At 39.2% G+C, this 20,794-nt stretch overlaps 1 protein-coding gene across 2 annotated transcripts in view; it reads right to left on the reverse strand.

Annotated features, from left to right (window-relative positions):
* Window positions 1–499: 499 nt before the first annotated feature.
* Window positions 500–20,794, reverse strand: part of LOC128861479 (tyrosine-protein kinase Abl) — a 32,170-nt gene continuing 11,875 nt past the window's right edge. The window contains exons 2-8 of one of the 2 annotated variants that reach the window (XM_054099628.1): window positions 12,145–12,658; window positions 11,625–12,040; window positions 10,866–11,452; window positions 10,262–10,466; window positions 10,044–10,164; window positions 9,659–9,987; window positions 500–8,784 (exon numbers count right to left, since the gene is read on the reverse strand). In XM_054099628.1, the coding sequence (XP_053955603.1) occupies window positions 5,801–8,784; window positions 9,659–9,987; window positions 10,044–10,164; window positions 10,262–10,466; window positions 10,866–11,452; window positions 11,625–12,040; window positions 12,145–12,658 (5,156 nt within the window). In that variant the 3' untranslated portion in view covers window positions 500–5,800. The remainder of the gene's footprint in view (window positions 8,785–9,658; window positions 9,988–10,043; window positions 10,165–10,261; window positions 10,467–10,865; window positions 11,453–11,624; window positions 12,041–12,144; window positions 12,659–20,794) is intronic. The other variant, XM_054099629.1, reaches the window with a different exon arrangement.

Genomic DNA, 20,794 nt, shown 5'->3' on the forward strand with positions numbered 1-20,794 from the left:
TTAATTTATACACCAACCTTGGAATTGTCAACTCATTCGCTTGATTATTTAAAACAAACAAAAAACAAATTCGTTGTTCATGAAAGAAAATTCGCGTTCTTAAAGATCGACCATTTTCATAATAAATTCCAATAATTTAACGCGTTATTCTATCGTATAAAATTGTACATCTCTCTACTTGAAAAATGTCAAAGATGACATAAAAAAGAGGTATTATATATATAATTGGCGCGTACACCCTCTTTGGGTACTCGCCCGGGCTCCTCCTCCTATTTGTGGCGTGCGACTTGATGTTGTTCCACAAATGGAGGTACCTACAGTTTCAAGCCGACTCCGAACGGCAGATATTTTTTATGAAGAGCTTTTTCATGGCAGAAATACACTCGAAGGATTGCCATTGGCTGCCGAGGGGCGACCGCTATTAGAAAAATGATTTTCTTAATTTTGGTGTTTTCACCGAGATTCGAACTAACGTTGTCTCTGTGAATTCCGAATGGTAGTCACGCACCAACCCATTCGGCTACGGCAGCCGGCGAGGTAAAAAAGAGGTAACCTCTAGGAAATATTCATTACTGAAATTTAGACGACTGAAAATTGTAACAGATGACTTAAAAAAAAGAGGTAACCTCAAGGAATTATTCACTATTGAAATCTAGGCCACTGATGACTAACTTGAAAGTCTCTTTATAATTGCGACAGTTTTTATATCCCCTCCAAACGGCAGATGGTTTTTATTTAAGATTTTCTTGTGGCAGAAATATACTCTGAGATTTTGCCATTGCCTGTCGAGGCGCGAACGCTATTAGAAAAAACATTTTCTATCATTTGATATTTCATGCCCACAATGGGTACCGAAAGCCCTGTTGCTACTATTTAGTTGAGAAAAGGCCTAAAATATAATTGAAAAAATGTTTATATATGGTATTATATATCCATTATTTTATATTATTTTACTTCAACATCGTAAAAGCTTTCCTCTAGAATTTGCAAAAAAATGGCTTAATTACTCGTGGTCACATATTAAAATTTGGTCAAACTATTATGTTTTTATATATTTAAAGCATAAGTCTAAGTAATTTCAACTTTTTTGCATGCAATTAATTAATTGATTACTGAATTAGCTGAGTGGCTTCCGGTTGCGAAAGATTAAGGGCGTATTCTAGTCTAGAAATTTGAAAAAATCGCGTTTTCATTTTTCAAAATTCGATAGTTTAAGCATTCAAAAATATCTCCCTAAAAGGACTTTTTTTAAATTCGAATTATTTTGGAAGTTACAACTATTTTAGTGACGCGACAGCTAGACCGGTTTGAGCGGACAGCGAACCTCAAACGTGTTTTTCTCGAAACTACTTCTTTCGATACGGTCGGCACGATATCTCAAGTTCTAATCAACCGATTTGCTTGAAGTTTATCATGAATATTCTTTAAATATATCTCTAACGCATGACGCACGAAAAACTGGAAATTTCAATTTTTTAATATGTGTAAACAATTCGAGAAAGCTTAAAAATTAGATAAAAATCGACCTCAATTTTTGAGTAGCCGCCATCTTATGGAAAAAAATTTGTTCCCCTTTTTTTCTACGTCATGCAATAATGACATTCATATTAATTAAGAATTTGTCATCTTTTTTGTTTTCAAATGACCACAAAGGTAGAAATCGTGACGACGAGGACACTGCCTTTTGTTTTCCCCTTGTACTTCAAGGACGCATAATTCCATGAAAATTTATTTATTTTTTAATTCATTTTGTGTGCTCTTAATATATAAATAAATAAATGATAAAAAAATGGATAGTAAAAATATCAATAGCTTTTTTTTATTCACCGTCAAAAAATGCTCGAAGTTCGGGCCTCTAGACTAGAATATCCCCTTAAGACACACACCACAAAATCGAGGAGGCGCTTGGCTTAATATCCACCGAAGGATATACGCGCTGAAGTGGTTAAGTCAATACAATTTTCGCTTTAATGCTGCTTGTGCAAGAGCGCCGCAAGTTTAAGCATTACGCAATGAAATGAAATATAGTAACATGTGATCAGATTGGAGGTACTTTTACCAATAGGGTTTTTTTTAACAGATCACGCGTGACTATTGCCAAACTAAATACCTAATTTTTTTCAGTATTCATTAACACTTCTTCATCGAAAGACTTACGCCTCAACAACGTTTACAAATCGTACAAATGTATTACGAACATCGAGCCTCTGTGAAAAGTTTGCATCGCGCGCTCAGGTCAACTTGTGATGTTCAGTGATGAAGCCATTCAAGAACAGCCATAACATCCATTGAAACCAACCGTTTAGTGCGATCTATGGGCTGGGGAAATCAATGGCGCATATTTCTTCAAATAAGAGGCTGGCGTCAATGTAGCAGTGATTGGCGGACGCTATCGCACCATGGTAAACGATGTTTTGATGACGAAAATTGAAGCTCGTAATCTCTACGACATTTGGTGCAAATTAGACGGCGCTAATTGCTATACAGCCCGTGAAACAATGGATTCACTACGCCGTTGTTTCCGTGAGCAATTTATCGTTCTCTCGAACCAGTGGATTGACCACAAAGAACGTGTGATGTCACACTTTTGGGCTTTTATTTGTGAGATATGTAAAGTTCAAATGCTTTGTGGATTAACCAGCTTTGATTGAGGCATTGCAAGCCAACATTACTAAAGTTATTCACGACCGATACTAACCGAAGTGCTCCAGCGAGTCGCAAATAATTCAAAATTGGTGTCTACGGTTGGCCAAATTACGGCGCAGTTGCAGCCAACATTTGAAAGAGATTAGCTTTAAAAAGTAAATGCCACGAATGGTGCTACACAAAACTAATAAATATTTCTCTATCACTTTGAACTTTGAACGCTGTTTTATTTCAATTTAAAATACGTTACCTCTAAATTGATCACCCTTTATAAAGTTGTATTTCTTAATCAGCCTATTCTATTAACTATTATAGAAATCATGATTAATTTCTTATTTTGGAAACAAATGAGAATAAAAAATGTGTCAAATTCTAAACCACTTTCACTAAAATATTTTAAAATTTTGAAGGCTAAATTGTAAAAATCAACATTTCGATTAAATATTACTTTGATAATTATACCAAAAAACTATATATCACAGACCCACAAAAACGTATTATTTATTAAAATTTATTAAAAACGAAGCATGATGTGTGCGAGTGCCAATAGGAAATTTAGAAAAAATTATAACAAGGTATTTCAGCTTTGAAAGTCATTGGTTCAAAAGAAGCAGGTATACACTTTGCTATTGTTTGATGCCAACAGATATTGCGGAAATATTTTTAAACTACGAAATCCCATCCACAGAGCATAATATTATTAGAAGTGGGGGAATTTCATGCTGAGATTAGAAATTACTGCAAATGGTATAAATAGGAAATAAAAGGTTTTCTAATAACAGGTGTTATTTTCAATAGCCCGCTATTTCGGTAGATTTCACTTTTGAAGCTGTCATTTTCTGATATTTGACAAGTAGAAACTACGCCATTAATAAAAATGGAACGATACAGACTTAAACAACGCATTGAAATGATTAAAATTCACTATAAAAATGGTGAATATTTGGCAGAGACGGTTCGTAAAACTCAAACATTTTTGGGTCATCGTGAAGCACCTTGTGGGACCGCAATACAGAAACTGGTGAAAAAATGCGAGCTGTTGGGACAAGTTAGCGATGTGAAGAATAAAAACGGTGCACGTCGCTCAAAAACAGCCAAAAATAGTGCTGTTGTTGCCGAAAGTCTTGAAGAATACCCAGGTTTGTCCATTCCTCGTCGTTCTTTGGAATTAAGCATTCCACAAACGTCATTACACCGTATTTTGCAAAAAGATTTGGGTCTTAAGGCTTACACCTAAAGTCCAGTTAACACAAGAACTCAAGCCGGCCGATCATCAACAACATCGTGTCTTTGCTGATTGGGTCGTTGAAATGCATGAAAATGATCCGGAATTCCATCGAAAAATCATCTTGAGTGATGAAGCTCATTTCCACCCCGGTGGCTTCGTCAACAAGCAAAATTGTCGGATCTGGGGCTCAGAAAATCTAAGAGTTATTATTGAAAAGCCTCTCTATCCTCAACGTGTGACTGTTTGGTGCGGTTCATGGTCTGGCGGAGTCATTGGACCTTACTTTTTCGAAAATGAAGCTGGAGGAACAGTTACAATGAATGGATTACGCTATCGAGAGATATTTACGATTTTTTATGGCAGGAATTGGATGGTATTGATCTGGACAACGTTTATTTTCAACAAGACCGCCGTCTACGTGCCACACAAGCAACGAAACCATTGATCGTTTATCAAAATAACACCACTTATTGGAAAACCCTTTATGTGATTTGCGATGTTTGATTGCCGCCATGCGTACCCATTGCGGATTGAAGATCGAGTAAATTAACGGCCGGGATTTATATGCCACCAAGGGTTGTTACTACCGCAACATAACTAACAAATTTAGCGGGGAATGTTTTATGTTAAGATGTCACTTTCACATTCTTTTCCACACTTTTGCATGCAGTTTTATTTAATGTAGTTTCGAGAATCTTTGGCACTTCAATGTGATCCAATTAGAATGCAAGCACGGGAGTATTGATATATACACGCTGGAGCATTGCTAATGCACTTAGCATTTACTTCTAAAATTTATTAACATTTTCTGTCATAACTATGTTTCCTCGGTAGCGGTATTAAAAAATTGCCGTAACGCTAAAATGACACATACAACTGTATATATTTGTATAATTAAAATAGTTTTCATTAACTTTATACAATCCTACTTACGAATATCTAAATTTTATGTACTATATGTAATGTACGTAATGTCTAAAATATGGAAACAAGTTTTAAATTTGTTAAATTTTCAAAAAAAAAAAAAAAATAATAATAATAACATTTAAATTATAAATGTATGTATGTATGATGATAAAGGAATAACCCTCAAATTAGTTTTGGTAAATGAGTACTTAGTGCAAGTCTAATGAACTTTTCGTGTTTTATTTTTTTTGTTTTTGCACGCATCATTGCCGTCATATTGATAGTAACTAGTACAAATAGTTTAAAATGTCTTGATTTCGTGTGAGGGAAAGTCTACAACTAACAGCAATTTAAATTGGATTCATTATGTATGACTAGATTACATATTTTTTACATACAAGGTATACGCAAGTGCACTAAAAAACAAATTCGCACTGTGATTTCTAGTGACAATGAATGAAACAAATTATACATTCTTATTCGGATTTAGAACCCTGAGCTTCGTTTGAAGTTTAATCTTCCTAATTGTTTGGGCCAATGCATTCAAGTGCACCCTTTATAATGCGTACTTCTTTGCATAAAAATATACTCGTATATTTGTTTTTCTTTTTTTTTAAGATTAGCTTCATCAACACTATGAAATCAAAAGGAGACATCCAATTTTTTTGTGTGGCATGCTTTTAGTCGTCATCCCCATAGCCCATATGTTGATTTTATACAAATTAATGTATTCATCACGCAATTTCAAATCCCACAGTTTCTTCACACATACACGTACATGATATGCTTATACCATTTTTCATCATTAAGCAGGAAACTAAAGCCTTTAAACTCAACTCGCTTTCATACGCATCACGCATCACTGATTCTCCACTTTAGCAGTTTTCATTCGCGCTTGATGAAATTTCCTTCGGCGTCTAGCCAACTACGCCACGCCGGCAACTCCTCAGTTACTGCGCCATCAGTACAATTGTAACTGTTTACCCTGTTTGCCGCCCGTGTTTCCCGCTTCAATAATATTTACCTATGCAATGCATTGGTTATTTGCTTCAACGACTGACCCACCTCGCTGACCAGCCGCTCGTTGTCTTGCACATTTTTGCTACCTGCAGTGCGTAAATTCTGCGATTGCGTTTCGACCCGTGTCACCAACTCACGAAAATGGAATTTCGAGTGCGGCGGCATAGATTCGTTGTCAGCGAAAACTACACAATTATTTTGCAGTATATTGAGCTTGTCGCTAAGTTGCAGCCACTGTGAGGCTGAGATCGAATTCACAGGATGCTGATGCAATGAGCCCTCGAGCACAGCAACCAGCTCTAGTATGCTCTCACGTGAAATTTGCGTGGAACTCTGTAGCGCGCTGCTGAGTGGTGAGTTTGTGGAACTATCCAATGCACTGGCGGCGATCTTTTGCGAGATGGGCGTCGCATAGATGGTCAGTTTGGTGGGTTTGAGTGGAACGGCGGGTTTATTTGTATTGGAAGTGTTTGAATTTGAAGTATTATTCACAGCTGTGCTTGTGGAGTGGGTTGATGTGTTCACTTTATTGTTTTGCTGGAGCAGAGCTCCTCCTGCATTTGCAGCAACACTGCTATGCTCGACGAAAAGCGATTGCGTCATTGAAGTAATTTCGTTGTTAGCCGCTGTGTGATTAGCTGAAGAATTAGAGGTGTTGTTGGTGGTGGCTGAAGTACCTTGTTCGCCATACTGATTACTATCTGTGAATAGTTGAGTCGAAAGAGAGGATGTTAGTTGGGATTTCGTGCAATGGGAATTGCTGAAAATGGAATTTTGATTTTGATTATTTGTGCTGTTGGTAGTAGGGGGTGGCGGTGGTGGTGCTGCCGGTGGCGGCTTGTTTGCTATGGAATTTGTGGTAGTCGTAGCAGTGGTACGTGACGAGATTTGAGTGCTAAGTGATGGAAAACGGTTTGAATTTGTAGTGGGCGTGGTTGCAGCATTCGATATGGGCTTCAAACTGAATTTGGGTGAGAGTTGATTAGTGCTTGTGGAGGTGGTGGTGGTAGTCGTGCCTGTGCTGCCGTTATTTGCTAAACAGTTGGCCTGTGATTGGGTGCTTGCATAATCAGCGCCGCTGCCCGGTTGCTCCCACAACTTCTTCAAGCTACTTATACTACCTGTGCTGCGGCGTTTCCCAGCCTCGGTTTCAGATGTGCCCACTGAATTATCTGCCATCTCAGAAACGCTAACGGTATTGTTGCAGCTCAAATTTGAAGTTGCATTATGTTGAGTATTACCATTTGTATTTAAGGTTGTGTTAGTTGTATTCGTGAGATTAATGGAATTTCCGTTATTGCTATTTGTCATATCATGTTTTGTATTTTCAGTCTTTTGTTGTGTTGCTGACGTCCCAACAGGCGCCATTGTCATTGATGTGGTGAATTTCTTATCACCCTTGCGGCCTAGCGTACCCGTAGATGTCACAGCTTGGCCCTTTTGCAAAATAATTTTGGGCGTTTCATCTGCCCCTATGTCTTTTTTATCTTTCGGGTCTTTTTCAACTTTTCGTAAATGCGCTTTAAAGTCGATGATCGTCGTTTGGTTTTCGGTCTTTTGTGTAGGTGATGTTAATTTTTTTGGTTCAACCTTTTTCAGCTGCGCCTTAAATGAGTTTGTATTGCCATTCTCTTGAGCTTGCGATCCGCTTGCATCGCTGCCGCTATTACCGCCGCTTAAACTTTTTGGTGTTGGTATTGACTTTTGCTTCGACAAATTCATCTCGGCCAACTCGGTGAACAGTAAGGATACGGGATCAACGCCACTGCCGGCAGACGCTGGAACGGTGGTGCCATTTTGTATGTTCGCATTGTTGGCCGAATTCTCTTTGGAACGATCTTTTATCTCTGCCATCAATTTCTCCTTCATGTTGAGCTCTTGAACGTTGCCGCCAGCATTGCCAACTACTTCCGGTGGTGACCCCAATGAGCTACACGAGTCTGTCGACGGTTCACGTTTACGTAGCGATACACCGAATCGTGAGCTGGCTTCCTCAACACTGGGCGCAATATTCGAGACATCATTATTACTGCTGTTCGGCAATGGATATTGCGACATAGATACGTTTGCCGCCTTCAGCTGTTCCAGCACTTCCGGTGCTGGTGGTGGTGGTGGCGGTGGTGTCTCGAATTCCTCCGGTGGTGGCGGCAAATCTAGTGGTGGAGGTGGAAACTCCAAATTGGCTAATGCCGGCTGTTGACTACGTTTTGGTGAGTTGCTGGAAGAGGCGCCCCGAAATGAGGAAAATGTCATCATTGTTCCATCAGCAGCAGTACGATGACGCTGTAGTTTATTCAAGCTCGCAGATGCGCTGTTTTGCATAGTAACACCGCTCGACGAATTGCTACGTATCATTTGCTGAGGCGGTGTGGGTGCATTCACGCCGTTACCATTATTTCCAGGCGCGACGTTTGCGGACTTAGTCGGTGGCGGTATTGGCAACACATGAGCCGGTGGGACTTGTTGGCGTGTCGCAGCATGTGCACTACCATGGCCATTTGTGGTGACCGGAGCAACTGTAGTTAAATGAGTAGACATACTGTGCTGCGGTGGCGTATTCGGATCTTCAAGGCTATTCAGGAATGCACCTATGCGTTGTACTTTTGGCAAAGTGCCATACCGATTCACGACGCACTTCACATTCTTCACCTCAAGTGCGCCAACTGTAACGTGATGTGACGTGCAACCGCCTGCGCTGCTATCACGAGGAGCATGCTGTTGCTGTTGGTGTTGAGAGCGTTTACTTTGGCGCGTTTCGAGACCACGATTGCCCATAACTGGCGTAGGTCGTTTGAATGAGCTATGTTGTTGGCCGGATCGTGGCCCAATACAACCGCCATGCAGCGAATGTTGCACCTTGCTTTGGCTAGGTATATTCTGGCATTCCAAACTATCACCGGTAGCATCAGTGTCGGGATCACCAGTTGTATTATCGTTTTCAGAATCGTAACGCTGTGCCAGACTGTTGATATCGCGCGTTATGCCTGTACGGGTGAGTATTTGACGAGAAAACAAAACAAATAAGATTAATTAAATTAATGTATGAAGGCTTGAACGCTCGAATGTATGAAAAGAAGAGCAATGCGTAGATAGGTGGATGCACTGTTGGGGCGACATAAGCAGTAAATATGGAGAGGTCCAGCAACCAGGCAGTAAGATTATTGAAATGGAAATGAATGCGGAAAGCATAAAGCAAATTAATCAAAGTTACATACATATTAATATATTTATGCTTTTATACAGGGTGAGCTGGAAAGCGTGAAAAATAGCTTGCACACTCACTTCAAGATTCGCAAATCGAACAAGGTCCAATCCAAAAAGTAACTGACATGCGCGAGATTTTTTATTTAATTTTTTATTACAGACATACACCTTGAAGTGAGAAGCTACCAAATAACTTACACAAAATACGACCGTTGCAACCCTGTATAATTTACATAATTAAGAATAATTAATTCAAATACATCTTAATGAGTTAGTAAGAAAGTAAAATAAGTTAATAACAAACTTAAACAAACATCCGACAAATTAAAGAGCTCACAAAACAAAGTCAAATATTAATGTAACTGGTCAGTAATGAGTAATGAATAATTCAATTCAGAGCAGATATAACAACTTTCTTGAGCAAAAATTCATTATTATTGAAATATTTAGCGTAATAATAGAACTGCATATGCTTGCGTTATTCAAAAGCAGTTAACACAGTGAACGAATTACAGAGATTTGCCTATTCATTACTCAGATGAAAACAAACTCTGCTCACTACATAAACCAAAGTACCAAAAGTCATACTAAAGCATTAAATGAAGTTCAACAATTAACAAATGAAACAAAAAAGAAACGGTTTAATAATCTTACTCAGGTGTGAAATACCTCGAAAAAGTATATCGATTAGGAAACTACTGCAAGAGGATGATTTCTTTATAGAATATTGGGGAGAAGGTGGTGTAGTACACAAAGTATAAGAATTCGTTTTGCAACGTTTATTAGTGTTATTGGTTGGGGTACTGGGTTGTACAACATTAGATGGTTGTGGTTGTGGTTGTATTGGAGTTTGCTTTTGCAGTTGTTTTTGGAGTTGTTGCTGTAGGTTGAAAAAGATGCTACTACCATTTGTATTGTGATCGTCAATGAGGTTGCGCGCATCATCCTCACGATATGTAGAATCGCGGCTGGTCGATAGTAAACTGCGGTAAAAAGAATAAAGCATTAACAATAAGGACATGGATATGCTCGAACCCACCTCGTACGCTTGGGTGGTGCAGGTGCTTGTTTGCCTTGTTTGTTGGTGGTGCGGCGCATTTGCACATTGCCTTTGCCTTGACTGGAAAAAGTGCTCAACTTTGTGGATGTAGAACCAGTTTCTAGACGATAGAAATAATAATTAGGCATAAAATTTATTATATTAAAAATTATTATATTCGATTTGTATGCATTTAAATATTTTGCTATAATATTTACCTGACATTGGAGTGCCCGCTGGCGGTTGATCTAGCAGTCCGCCGCTCGGTGTTAATCCGCCTCCACCTCCACCTCCACCGCTGCCGCCGCCTCCACCACCACCACCATTCGCTGGTATACCCTTTTTACCCATTTGTGGCGTTAGACTCTGGGTCATCGTTGTGGCATTCAATTGTTTTGCGACCGCCTCAGTAATCGATGATTCCTGCAGATCGAAGAAAACGATACGTGGTCGTTCGTTATTATTATTGTTCTTACAACGTATTTTCATGTTCATAGCTATTTTATCATCATCATTCTGATTTTCATGATTTATTTTATTTTTATGAGGCTCTACAATAAAAGCGTCTCTTATCGTATCGGTCACAGTGGCTAACAACATGCTGGCTGCAGCCACATTTGTTGCATCGGTACATTTGCACCCAAGGTTGCCGTTACTATCACATCAAAGTTCGACACCGTCATCGTCATCAACGTCATCATCTTCGTATTCATCATCATCATCATCATCATCATCATCATCATCATCATCATCTTCCTCTTCCTCATCTTCATCATCATTTTCTTCACAAAATTCACCATTGTCGTCCCACACCTCACCCACCTGAAACATATGCTCCAATGCATGATGTATGCTCTTGAATGTCGGCCGATCCGCCGCATTCCAATGCCAACACTGGCGCATCAAATCGTAAACTTCCGGTGGGCAACCTGGCGGCCTCTCCATTCGATAGCCTTTCTCGAGCTTATGAAATACATCGGTGAGATCAATATTGGGATATGGTGATGCGCCATATGTGGCGATCTCCCAGAGCAAAACGCCAAATGCCCATACATCTGATTTTGTGCTGAACTTATTGTACGCCAAACCCTCCGGAGCGGTCCACTTAATGGGAAACTTGGCACCAGCATGCGCTGTGTACGTGTCATCGCGCATAAGTCGCGCCAAACCGAAATCAGCAACTTTCACGAGTTTATTATCGCCCACAAGACAATTGCGTGCCGCCAAGTCGCGATGAATGTAATTACGCGATTCCAGATAACTCATGCCGGAGGCAATCTGTGTGGCCATGTAGAGCAATGCCACAGCGTCTAGAGTTTCGCGGGCAGGCGAACGCAGAAAATCCAAAAGATTGCCGTGTGACATAAATTCAGTGATAATGTAAAAGGGCGGTTCACGCGTGCAAACACCTGAAAACACAAAATAAATGGTTGTTGTACATAAATGCATGCCAAAGCTCGGTTTTTGTTATTTTATATAAAAGGTATCTCTTTAGGAATTAAAAACTTTTTATTTTACCATTTATTTAACAATTAATTATGGCTCATTGCATCCATAAGTGCCAGCAGCTTAATTACTTACCAATTAGTTGCACCAGATTTGGATGTTTCATCTCTTTCATGATAGCCGCCTCTTCGAGGAAGTCCTTTAGTGCCATTGTATCCTCCTTCAATGTTTTTACAGCCACCGTATTGCCGTAACGCTTCCAAACAGCCTCGTACACTTCGCCATACTGGCCGCCGCCCAACTTATGCTTCATCACAATGTCCGTACGGCAGATTTCCCACTCGTCCGGTTCGGGACTGAGTGGGAAAACGGTCGGTTTATTTTGTTTGGGCGCCGGGTAAAGTAATGGCGTAATCAACCCGTGCCCTTCGTGTTGTACACTATGATGATGCACTAGTTCGGCGAGGGTATTAAATTTGGCTTCCGCTGTGACAAAAACTTTACCATCCGGATCCTCTGAGATGCGATAGTGGTACACGCGCCCTTCGTATCTAATGCGAAAAGAAGAGAACGACATTTTATAGATTTATTTTCCTATGAACGAGAATGTACATACGAGTATGTATGTATTGTACATACATAGCAAATTTCATACCTCAAACTAATGCTGCGTTGGCCGGGCGAACTTTCACTTTCGCGTACCAAAAAACTACCATTGATGCCTGAGCTGAGCAAATATTCGGCTGCATTGCGCGATATGGGCCCATGATACCAAGAGTGTTTCTCTAGCGAGTTGAGTGGCGTCACATAGTTCGAGGGTACCCAACCGACATTGCCGGAGTCTGAGTGTGCTTCACACCATTCGCCCGATTTGTTGTATGACAAAATACGCACCTGTTCACCTTTTTTTAGACTCAATTGATTCTCACCACCAGCCTGAAAATCATATAATGCTACAAACAATTGTGGATCGTCCTCTTCGGGACCTGGTGCTAGTAGATTTTCTTTGGATGTCCAACGATGAGCAGATTCGAAGCCAGATGTGGCTGAACTGTGACCTTGACTGTGTGTGTGCAGCGAAACGCCATCTTGGCACTGCAGCTCTGCGTCAGGCAGCAACGTTGTGCCGGCGGGAATGTGTGGCAGCGGACGGGATTGCCGCAGGGCTTCTGTAAAGAGCAGGAAGTAAAAAAATACACTTTTATTTTATCTGCAAGTAGTATTTTACGCGTTTAATTGGCAATGAAGCAATGAAATGAAACAAAAGGAATTAGTGGTTATGCTCTTTGACAGAGTACAAATGCGGTTGAGTAGAATGAAGACATTTCGCAGAAGGACAATGGGTCGAGATTTGAGCGGAAAAACACATAAAACTTGATGCAGGCAAATATTTGTATCACACGTAATATAGCTGTAGCACTCCAACAGGAAAAAATTTAACTAATTGGTGAAAGAAATTTAATGTTTTAATAGGTTTCACATTTTTTGTTTTTTGTTTTGTTGTTTTGAAAATTAGTTATTGCTCTAATTAGTTTGTTGTTTTAATATTTCAATTATATATTTTTTAAAAGCGCGTTAAAGTCGCGATCGATGCTAAACGCGCCAGAGAACCCACTCTCATACATGCATAAATACTACGCCTGATTCGTAGTAACAAAACAAGCGCCAATTGATAGCCTCGAAAATTTTGCAATTTGACTTGTTACATGTTAATTTGTATGGCATTTAAATTCGAGTGCGTGATTGGTGAATAATGTTCTGGTTGATGATTTCAAATGCGCTGGTCACACATTATTGTTGTTGCACTTGAAATAACATACATACATGCATACAGACCTATTCGACAGTGTTGTTTTATTTTCATTGTTAGTAACTTCTTTGCAGATTTCTTGATCAAGGATGGCCAACGAGCAGACAAGTTCATACAAGTATTTAATCTCTCGACAGTTGATTGTTTTTTTTTTTTTTTAATACAAACATAGGTACAACATAAAATACATAACATTGTTTGTTGACACTGCAACTAGTTACACATAAAATAACGAGCAGTACAATTTTAGTAACATAAAGATAATTTTGTGAAGAGATTTTCATAGTCCCCTCCTTAAGTTAACAGCCGGGTAACGAGACCTCTGACTCCTTAGCTAAGATGGGAAGTTGGCCTCAGAGCCCGTTTTGCCACTCCCTTCTGCGGCCATCAAAGCCACAGTTAGCAAATGGGTTACTACAACCCACAAGCGAGCTTGTCAGGCTGAGAGAGGCTGTAGATGGACTAAACTAATGTTACCTGTCATGTCCGATCGACTGTCGCAAACCCTCTTGTCATTAAGCAGAAGGGAGTGCAGACAGCTGGTTGGACTGATGACGGGCCGCTTTCTGTGGACGAAGCACATGGAAAGGGTGGACATCTCAGACAGTGTACTCTGCCCAGCTTGTGAAGAGGAGGATGAGACGGCGGAACACTTCCTGTGTCGTCGACACAAGTGGCGATCAAGCTATTCGGGGGTATCGGCAAGTCTCTGGTATATAGAAGGTATAAGGGCGGACCAAGAAAGCTTCCTTGCGGCACAACAGTATTTATTTCTTCAAGGTTGAAGTGTGTGCAGAAATGTCTTTTTGGCCCATTTCGGCAGTTATCCATGTTAGGCAATTCAAAAATCCAACAATTAAGTTAGGATTGGTTTAAAAGCCCACTGCTTCGTCGAATTTTATTTTTTATTTTTTTTTTTATTATTAGTATTTTACATTGCGACTAGTTACACAGAAAAATTTTATTAACTAACGAGCAATTTGTTTAGAATTTAGAAAATAAGGTATATACAAAAGTTAACGCTAAGGTGTGGTTAGTACATTAAGTCTTTGGGCTTTCTGCGTTTCAGTCTTCTTCTCCAATTAGCTGGATTAGCGAGAATAGTGGCCTCCGTATTGACGTGGTTTTTTAACCTTTCATCATGGGCTTTATCTATCTTTTTTATCGTGTCTGCCACCGAGTCAATATTTAGGTCGCGTTCAAGATCGGAGCTACGGATATACCATGGAGCACCGACTGCACATTTAATAATTTTGTTTTGGAGCCTTTGTATAGATTGAATGTTACTTTGGCTGGAGCAGCCCCATAACTGTGCGCCGTAGGACCATACAGGCTTCAGAATTTGTTTGTATACAATAATTTTATTATTGGTGGATAGTGCTGATTCCTTTCCCATAAGCCAATACATATTTCTGTATTTTAATTCCATTTCTTCTTTCTTTTTCTTTACATGGGCTTTCCATCTTAGCTTGGCGTCTAGAGTCATGCCCAGATACTTTGCAGTATTTGAGTATGGAACCTGTCTACCAATTAAATATATTGGAACATATTTGATTTTGTTTTGGGTGAAATTTAAATGCACAGACTTGCTTTCATTTAATTTAATATGCCATTTATTGGTCCAGTCATATATTTCATTTATGGCTAATTGTAATTGTGATGTCGATGTGTCTTCCGTGTTTCCTATCGAAAGAATAGCTGTATCGTCGGCAAAAGTAGCTGTTACGCAGTTTGAATTGCATGGCAGATCGCATGTAAAGAGCAAATACAATAAAGGGCCAAGTACGCTTCCCTGGGGAACCCCTGCTTTGATTGGTTTGAGACATGAATATGAATCTTCTTGTTTTACTCTGAAGTAACGGTCGGATAAATACGAATGTAGGATGGTGGAGTACTGCTTGGGTAGCAACGCATTTATTTTCTTCTGTAGCCCATAGTGGCATACTTTGTCGAACGCCTTGGATATATCAAGGAATACCGCAGAGCAGGTTTTTCTTTCTTCGAAAGCATTTTCTATTATTCGCACTATCCTATGTACTTGATCGATAGTCGAATGCTTCGTGCGGAATCCAAATTGGTGCGTCGGTATAATTTTTTTGTTTTATATTATCTATCTTTTGATTATCAATTTTTCCACCATTTTCGATAGTATTGGAAGAAGGGAGATAGGCCTGTATGATGTTACATCATGAGTATCTTTACCTGGCTTATTGAACATAACGACTTCCGCTGTTTTCCAATATATTGGAAAATATTGTATTTTAGCTTAAATGTGGTGTTGACGATATTCGTCAATACAGCAATAATATTGTTCGGGAGCTGTTTCAATATTTCAGCAGTAATGAGGTCGTAGCCTGGCGATTTTTTTATCTTTAGATATGAAATTTCTTCTAATATTTCGTCTTGTGAAACCGGAGGGATCTCATTTATAGCATTGCTATCGCCGTCGTGATCCATATCATCAGCCATTACCGATCCATATGGTGTGAAGGTCTCCTCGAGGTAGTTTGCGAATGTATCTGCTTTTTGTTTATTTGTTTTGGCCCACTTATCGCCATGTATCTTGATGAGTGCGTTCTGAGATAACGGTTGTTTTAATTTTTTAGTACATTTCCTCAGTGAATAATTTGTCTTGCGTTCATTTGTTAATTCTTGCAGGTATTTTGTGAATGAACTGCTTTTGTACGCTTTAATTTCGTCGCTAAGTTTTTTGGTTATTTTATTTAGCTGAGCTTTGTCAAGAGGTGATCTTGTTTGATGCCATCTTCTTCGTATTTTCCGTTTCTTCAATACCATTTCCTTTATTTCTTTGGTATACTTGTGACCTGAAATAGTTTTCCTTATAGTTGGTGTACTCTGCCAAGCTGCGCGTTGGATGTTATTTGTCAATCGAAGTACTTCGTCATCGAGTTGATCCTTTGTGTTGATTATCGGCAGGTGGTCATCTGGGCCTTCCAAAATGTGTTTAAAGTAATCCCAATCTGTAATGTGGTTAGTCAGTTTAAATGGATGTTGTATTGTCGTTACATTTTCGTGCAGTGTTAGATAAATAGGTGAGTGATCTGATGACATATCCATGCCATTCTCAATGTTTACGTAAGCGGTTGATACTTTTTTAGCGATGAAAAAATCAATTAAGTCCGGTGTTTTATGTGGATCTGTTGGCCAGTACGTTGGGCTGCTCGTCGATATAGCAATGCATCCTGTCTTCTTAAGTGCATCGTAAAGTTCTCTTCCTTTGGTTGTTGTGAGTCGCGATCCCCAGTGAGTATGCTTGGCATTGAAGTCGCCACCCATTATAAATCTATTCTTGTGGCTGTTTATCAGTTCAATATATTGGGCGCATTTGATTGTATGTCGTGGAGGGCTATATACCGCGGAAATTGATATTTCAGTTTTGGCGTATATCGTAACAGTTGTTACCTGGAATTCTTTCGTGAATGTTTTTTGGTCTTCGTGATGTTTCAAGTTTCTTTTGATGATAATTGCACTCCCTCCTCTTGCACGGTTCCTAGGGTGGATAGTGTGATAAACATTGTGATTTTTAATTTTTTTTGATGACTCCTTTGTGAAGTGTGTCTCTGCAATCAAACATACATCCACTTTTTGAGAATCTAAAATTAATTCAAGCTCTTTTTGATGCTTTAAAAGCCCGTTTGCGTTCCAGAGCATTACTTTCAGGAAGTTTGGCATTAAGACTTATTTTGCAGTCTTTTTTCGAATACCAAATTGAATTCATGTTGTTTTGTTAGTTTCTCTAGGATCAGTTTCAAAATGTTATCTTCCTCAATTTGCTTCGTCAAATGAGAAAACGAACCTAAAATAGTTACTCTTGATGTTATAATTACGAAGTATCAAAGGTGGCTTGTTCTAATTTTTGCAACTGCTTTCAAACCATAATAAGCGTACCTTACGCAAATTATAGATTCGACCTACAATTACAGTCTGTGCCAGAAAAAAGGAACCGCGATTATTCACGAAGTATACCTGTAAAAGACATATATTTAAACTTTTTTTCATGAAAGTATATACAAAACTACGAGTTGCAATTACTCAATAAGACGTGTAGTATTCATCGTTGTCGAGTATAGCCTGGCATCTTCTCGGCATGCTTTAAACCAGCTTTCCTGTTCTCCTGTCGACAAACAGGTCCAGATTTTGCGAACTTGACGCACGAGTTGCTTTAAATCGTGGGCTGGCTTTCCAGCAAGATGCGTTTTCATAATTCCCAACACATTTTCAATGGGTTTGGCGTCTGGGAAAGTTGGAAAGTTTCGAACGACACTAATCTGAGTTAGCACTGGCGTCGTAGCCCTTGAGTGGGAATATTACGCAACAAAAAGCAGATCGAAATATATCCTGAAGTTACACGAAAAAACCGGTTCTTTTCTTCTGATTCAGACTGTTTACTTGCATGCTTTAGTGGAGTATTGTTGTACGTCCACCAAGCAGAGGAGTCTGTAATGATAGCTTTAAAATTAAAGGACCTTTGTTCCAACATTGATATTTCAGCGTTAGCACCTATGAGTGTGACCATGTCCACAAAGTGGTTTCGTATTCTGAAGAGTTAGAAATTAGAGGTATTTTGGAAATTTAGAGAGTTATTGAAAAGTTCAACGTATAGTCGGTAGGGCCCAAATTTGAAATGCACTCTAGGCATTAAACACCAAATGAGAGAATCAGTTTCTTCTAATGGCGGTCGCCCCCGTAGCAAAACTCTGAGCGCATTTTTGCCATAAACTCGGTCAGAATTTCGTAGGGCGCACAACGCATGCAGCATTAGATTTTTCACACAATAAGACTATCAAAGTCCCTTTTTTTCTGTTATAGTGTAGTCTGAAGGAAATCAGACAGTGAAAAGCCGACGGAACATCACTAAAGAGTTCAAAACTGAACTCCAAGTTTCTCCTCTTCCGAACGGCTTTTGCTTTGTGAAAGGCTTTTCCAAGGCAGTAATGCTTCCAGAGGTTTGACTTTACCTGCCGGGGGTGACAATTGTGAAAAAAAACTTTTTTAAGTTTTATGGTAATCAAAAAAGGATGACTGCTTGGATATCAGCAGCGACCTCTTCCACACTGTTCAAAAATTTAGAATAGTTAGAGTCCGCCCAAGGCCAATCAATACAAAGTGGTATTGTCTCATCTGCTCATTAGACTCTGTTTGCCAAAATGAAAGTATGTGGATTTTATTTCCCTCTTCTTCCTTTAACTAAAATTCGACATTAACCCTCCAAATTGTTGTTTTTGTAGAATCGATATCTCCTTGACTCCACCACCACAGTTTCATACTCATCTCTAATAAATATCAACCAAAAGCTCTCAACACTAAATTAACATAACAACAAATACCAGTACCTTTTTCAAGTACATTGCAAATATTACAATCAACATTATTGTATAAATACTCGTATATAAGAAAACTTGTTTTGAGAAAAATCAAAGAGAGAGGTAAAACAATTGAATGTTCACTTCAATTTATGAGATAAGATTTTAAAGAAAAGAAAGGAAGGCAAACAAAATACAACCGGCAAGAAACGCGCGTGGTAAGTGAGCACTATTACCGGTTCGTTCTAAATTCGACTATTAAGGGCTTTTGAGAGCGCTAAGGAGCGTCGAGTGATAATCACTTGAGTATAAAATGTCAACACAGAGTGCAACAATTGCCATCGAAACGGATGAGAACTGGAATTTTAGAGGCAATTTATGTATCGCAAGGTATTTATGCAGGAATGCTTTAACAAACGTGGTGGGCAACAGCGTAGCTGTCTTGCATGTAATGTATGTGTATGTGTGTATGTGTGTTTGTATGAATTTGATGCAACCATTTTCATTGAGAAAATAAATAATTCACGACGTTAAAGTGGCAATGAGGAAGAAAAATCGTGTTTTGCTCATTGTAGCTCTTTTTTTCCAAAGAAACCACATTTGTATGTTGTGGGAAGACAGTTAAAAAATTACAAGAATTTTAATGGTACAGAAATCACTAGCGCAATTTGTACTTTTTGTATAGAAAAAATGCAACGAGCACTCTGCTAAGTTGACTAGTTAATAGCATCTTTTAGCTGCCAGCATTCAACATATCTACGAGTGTGCCAGTTTGAGAGTTGATTGTGTGCAAAAAAAGATACAAATTGCAATTTAAGTTAATACTTTTACCATTAATTCTTGAGAAATGTATAAAAATAACTTATTTAAAACTATTAACGTACATACCTACATAAATATATACACTAATTATGCGATATCGGAGCAGAAACTTGGACGAGACTTGTAAATGTTCAAAGCGCCAGACAATTAATTCAATTATTGTAATTTTGAACGCAAATTATATTTGTTGAATAGAAAATGTTCACCATTTAAGAAAAGTTCAACAATGAGTTCTTGAGCCCTCACGGTTTCCGCAATCAATTGAAATATTATCAGGTAATGCAGCCTCGCTAGAATGTCATCTACAGGGTTGTTAATATTCGACGGACCCATCTGGCAACCCTGTATCTTATGACAGAGACGTCAGATCGCTTAATGACATATCGCGTTGGAAGCGTCAGTCCAAGCAGATTTTTACCATGGAACAGTACACGCCACGCGAGCGCCCCCAAATTGTTGAAATTTACATTCAACCAAAGCAGTCAATTGTGAAAACTCAACGAGCGTATAAAAAAATTAAATAATGTGAAAAGTGCGCCTTCTAAGAAAACCATTAAACGTTTGTACGAAAGGTTTTCGACTGGTGATGCGACCAAGGCGATCGCATGAGAATATTGCTCTTGTACGGGCCAGTGTTGAGACGTCGCCAAGGACATCCCAAAATCGCCGTTCTCAGCAGTTGGGCATTGCTCGGACCACTTTACAACGAATTATCCGCATTGATTTGCATTTATTCCCGTATAAGATTCAATTGACGCAAAGATTGTTGCCTGCGGACAAGCCTCGTCGATTGGAATGGGCCCGTCGAATATGGGCAACCCTGTATAATCTGCTCTATAATCTAATCTGGTGGCCGCCCTAACGGAATGGGTTGGTGCGTGACTACCATTCGGGTTCAAACTTCGGAGAACGAAACATCAATTGCTACATAGACCAAGTTTTTCGAATGGCGTCCGCCCCTCGGAAAACAATGATAAATCTCCGAATGTAATATATTTATTTCTGCCATGAAAAAAGCTGATCTGCCATTCCTAGGCGGTGAAAACTGTTGGTCTCTCCACTTGTGGAACAATATCAAAACGTATACCACAAACAGGAGGAAGATAAATATTTCTAGAGGCACATTCACATAACAGTGCGACTAAAAGTTTAAATTTAAATTAAGTTTAAATTTAAATTTTGTAAGACGTTTTTTTTTTGTAGACGTTTTGATGAGTACTCCGCGAAATGAAAGAATTGGAGTACTCTTGAAAACCTGTGGTCTGCTCCTAGGAATGTGGAGCGCTAAGTTAGTGTACAAGCGTGCAAAGACGCGAGATTGAGAAAGCTTCTAAGGCTAACAAAGCAAC

Source organism: Anastrepha ludens, chromosome 4 (assembly GCF_028408465.1).
Source record: "Anastrepha ludens isolate Willacy chromosome 4, idAnaLude1.1, whole genome shotgun sequence".
In the NCBI taxonomy this organism is placed as follows: Eukaryota; Metazoa; Arthropoda; class Insecta; order Diptera; family Tephritidae; genus Anastrepha; species Anastrepha ludens.